Genomic DNA, 4149 nt, shown 5'->3' with positions numbered 1-4149 from the left:
CTGTAGTACATAATTGAATAGAGTTGTTTAAACATTTCTTAATAACAAGTAAAAGCTTGGAATGATCTATTATTTCATTGGGGGGGGGGGATGTCTGTGAACCAGACTAGTTTCGGAGAATTCCACTCCTCATCAATGACCCTGGACACTACCACCAATGAAACTTCAGACCAAACCAAGCCTTTATAGTCTGGTTCACAGACACACCCACAATGAAAGAATAGACCATTCCAAGCTTTTATTTGTTGTTAAACAAATGTTTAAAGAACTCTATTCAATTTTAATTCATATATAAAGTTAACTTTATAGTTGGTTAACTTCAACTATAGACCATAAACTAATGCATGCACTTAACATCTATATTATCAACTCTCACATCAGCACAAACAATTTTCATCCATATAGAAGAGACATATAGACCTACTTGTTTAGTTCCACAACCTTTTAATGGAATCCGAAACTGATAATAACGTCTACCGTCACCGTAGAGTTTGCAAGGACCTGAGCGATCATAATCGGTGTAAGTTATCCCTCGGTAAGGTTCCGTAAAATTCATTGTTACCACCATCTCTCCAGACTCGCAGGACAAATAAGCTGACGTTGAATAAAACGATATACGTTATAAATACTTGAATTACCAACTGTATTTAATATTAAGTTTATTGTTGTTGTTTTTACCTACTAGTTTGTTTTCACATGTTAGTTATTTCTCTTGTAAAGAGATTTGCAGCAGCTAATGGTTAAAGATAATTTGATAAAATGTATAAAATTAAATGACTTAGAAAAGTTCAGTATGATAAATCTGAAAATGATGCCGTATTTAAGATGCCATATTTAACTGAGAATGATAAAGAACGCCATTCGTTAATCTGACTTTATGGTTAGGCGTTTTAAAGCGGGTTTAGTTACACAGAACGGTTCAAAACATGATGGCTTGTCATACTTGAAAAGCTAATTAGCTACAGATAATTGCAATCAATTGTGTGCATAAAAATATTAAACGAGAAAGTAAAGCAAAAACACAATAACGTTGGAAAGTTGAAATAAAAAAATGGAATACTTCTATAATCTCATACCTTCTGCCCAACGTTTCTTGTATTTGGTAGTGAATCCGTGAATTTATGGTTCGCGGCTTCTTGCCACAAAAAAAGTGGTCCACCACTCTTCGGGGCCATGAATGCGCTATAAGATTGACGGCCCAAATCCCACTATACGATCAAAAAAGAATAGCCCAAAAGTTGACGGTGGGTACTGTTAACTAGCTATCTTCCCTCTAGTTTATTAGTCCAAAATTAGGGACGGCTTTCTACATATAGTCCCTATGTATCAAAACTTTGGAACTAACAAATACATAAACATTTTAGGCCCAAAGAAGAAATTTACTTTTCAATAAAAATCTGTAAATCTCCGATCCTGTAAAATCAAACTTTTCAAATAATATCATTTTCGAGTTCCGTGTATTGTCTAAACTTATTTTTGGGTCAGCTTGTATCTTGATGTTCTTTCTGGAGCTACAATACGGTAACCTCAACTTTTTCTTCGATAATATGTTATTCTGATCGTCCATCGTTCATATACTCTGTACTATCAACAGCATGAACATCTATAGTTATCAAACACTGCCACCTGCAGATGGATGCATCTCTTACACGTCAGTAACACGTGCTGTTGGGCGGATCCAGGATCAGCTTACGTCATCGCAATTGATATATGATCGATAATTACAAACTGCCAAACTCATTATATTCTTAACATTAATAACATACTACATTATAGCAAATATGGTTCTGGCGTGGCCTTAGTATTTAGCATAGCGGAATACAAATTAAAAGATCCGAGGCTGAAGCTAGTATATCTCATTGAACACGCTCCGCACCTTCAGCTATGTGGATATTATAAATGGGACAGTCAGCCTACTATTCGGTTAAGAATAGCAATGTAGACGGCGGGTAATGCTGACCGGTTACCCACCCGCTGATTAGTAAGTCTAAATTGGGAGTTACTGAATCTATGCCTTCAGATATATAATCTTACTGCTTCACCACTGTAACGCACGAGGTGCTTTTCTGTTGAAAATAGGCCCGGCATGGCCAGGTGGTTAGGGCGCTCGACTTGTAATTTGAGGATCGCGGGTTCGAATCCCCCTCCAACCAAACATGCTCGCCCTTTCAGACGTGTGGGGATTATAATGTGTCGGTTAGTCCCATTATTCGTTGGTAAAATAGTAGCCCAAGAGTTGGCGGTGGGTGGCGATGACTAACTGCCTTCCCTCAAGTCATACACTGCTAAATTAGGGGCGGCTAGCGCAGATAGCCCCTGTATAGTTTTGCGCGAAATCCAAAACAAACAAACCTTTTTTCTTCAGGGGCAAACTTAAAATATCTCAAAACACAAGGATCTTCAAGATATTTTTTTTCTTAATGGTCCATTTGGTTATAATTGTGCAAAGTGTGAAAACAGTAATATTAGTTACCTCTAGTTTTATTGGTGACTATCTCGCTGCTAAATTCATCTGCCACAGCTGAACGCACGACATTTTCCACGTTGCTGTCGTTTCGACGACGCTCCTGGCCCTCTATTGTGGAAATCTGCAAAGTTTTTCAAAATGTGAAATTAGATTCCAGAGTTTGTGAAATCAAATAATAAATATATATAAACACCAAAATAATAATAATAATAATAAACCGTTAACTTTCCGTACAAAATAAAATATTTATACGTAGCATAGCGGTAAAATCTACACATTTAAAGAAAAAATAGTTAATTTTAATGATGCAGAAATATCTAAGCTCATTAAGGTCGTTTCTCCAATTTAGAGGCAGCTTTAGTATAGTTGCTTTAATTAAACAAATCTTAACCGCAAATCAGTACTAAAGCCAGACACTAGATGGCAGGAAGAGCCGCCGCTTGCATTTGAGGAATTAGTTGTTTCTAAAATTTAAAAACAATTTCCTTATTGATGGATGAACAAAATCCTTGTATTTTTTTGTTTGTATGTTGTTAAGCATAAAGCTACACAATGGACTATCTGTGCTTTATCTACAGCAGGTAATGAAACCCAATTTTTAACCTTATAAGCCCACAGCCTTACCGCTCAGCTACCGTGAGATGAATGAAATAAAAGAAATATAAATGGTGTTTATAATTTTTGTTTCAATCGATTCCAGACAATGGATTTATGAGAAAAACCAATTAAATGAACTTATATTGTTTAATGTCACAGAATTAATACAAGGTATAAATTATTTCACTCGTTTTTTTTGTTGTGTTTTTTTTTAATTACATAAAGTACAAATATTATCAAAAAATCAATTTTCACTTACCATAACAAGTGTAGCGATTAGAAACTGTGAGGTTGTCATCGTCTTCCTAAAAACTAAAAAAAAAGAATGTAATATTAACCACGTTTTTTTTATCAAATTGGTTGTTTGTGATTAAGTACAAAGCTATACAAAGGGCTATCTGTGCTCTGCCCACCACGGGTATCGAAACTCGGTTTCTGGCAGTATACGTCCGCAGACATATCGCTGTGCCACTGGGGGGATTTATCAAATTAAAAAAAAAACTTATGACAATTTTTCCTTTAAAATAATTCTTCTGATTAATTAATCTACATTTGATTTATATGTTGTTCAACTGCTAATTCATTTTTTAAAGTGCTAAATCAAAAATGATAAAGTTTTAAAAAAAAAGTCCACGGTATTTATTTCATTTGGCAACCTAAAAGCATTGTAGCAATATCTTATTGACATAACCGTGAAAACTCCATCAGCTATTTAGTCCTTTATAAATGCTATTAGGCTCTCAATAATACTATTGATGTATTGCATGCCATAAGTTTCGCAGGAGCCGTCTTTTAATTGGTCGAATCAATTAAAGTAAACACGAAAAAGTTCGTTAAACTCCAGCTCTGTATCTAATGTGAGGATCGCACAATCTCTTACATCTAGATATGCTAATAGTGAGAATGGCGAGGTTAACGGCCCTTTTTTTTCTCAGAATCGTCGATGGTAAGACTAGTGAAAGTTAATGAACTATGACTGCCGAATAAACACAGTGAAAGATACGTGTCTTGCGGTTCCATCATGGGCTACGTCGTCAACCCTCACTCTGTTTTCTAAAGTAACGAATTTGAGTATCTAAAATCAA

At 35.3% G+C, this 4149-nt stretch overlaps 1 protein-coding gene across 1 annotated transcript in view; it reads right to left on the bottom strand.

The window, feature by feature from the left end:
• Window positions 1-3365, bottom strand: part of LOC106468787 — a 10289-nt gene extending 6924 nt beyond the window's left edge. The window contains exons 1-3 of the mRNA XM_013929227.2: window positions 3324-3365; window positions 2474-2588; window positions 425-594 (exon numbers count right to left, since the gene is read on the bottom strand). Of these exons, the coding sequence (XP_013784681.1) occupies window positions 425-594; window positions 2474-2588; window positions 3324-3362 (324 nt within the window). The 5' untranslated portion in view covers window positions 3363-3365. The remainder of the gene's footprint in view (window positions 1-424; window positions 595-2473; window positions 2589-3323) is intronic.
• Between the last annotated feature and the right edge of the window lie 784 nt (window positions 3366-4149).

The sequence above is a fragment of the Limulus polyphemus genome, unplaced genomic scaffold, assembly GCF_000517525.1.
Source record: "Limulus polyphemus unplaced genomic scaffold, Limulus_polyphemus-2.1.2 Scaffold3164, whole genome shotgun sequence".
Classification (NCBI taxonomy): Eukaryota; Metazoa; Arthropoda; class Merostomata; order Xiphosura; family Limulidae; genus Limulus; species Limulus polyphemus.
The sequence above is the reverse complement of the archived record's forward strand: the minus strand, read 5'-3'. Positions and strand labels throughout refer to the sequence as shown.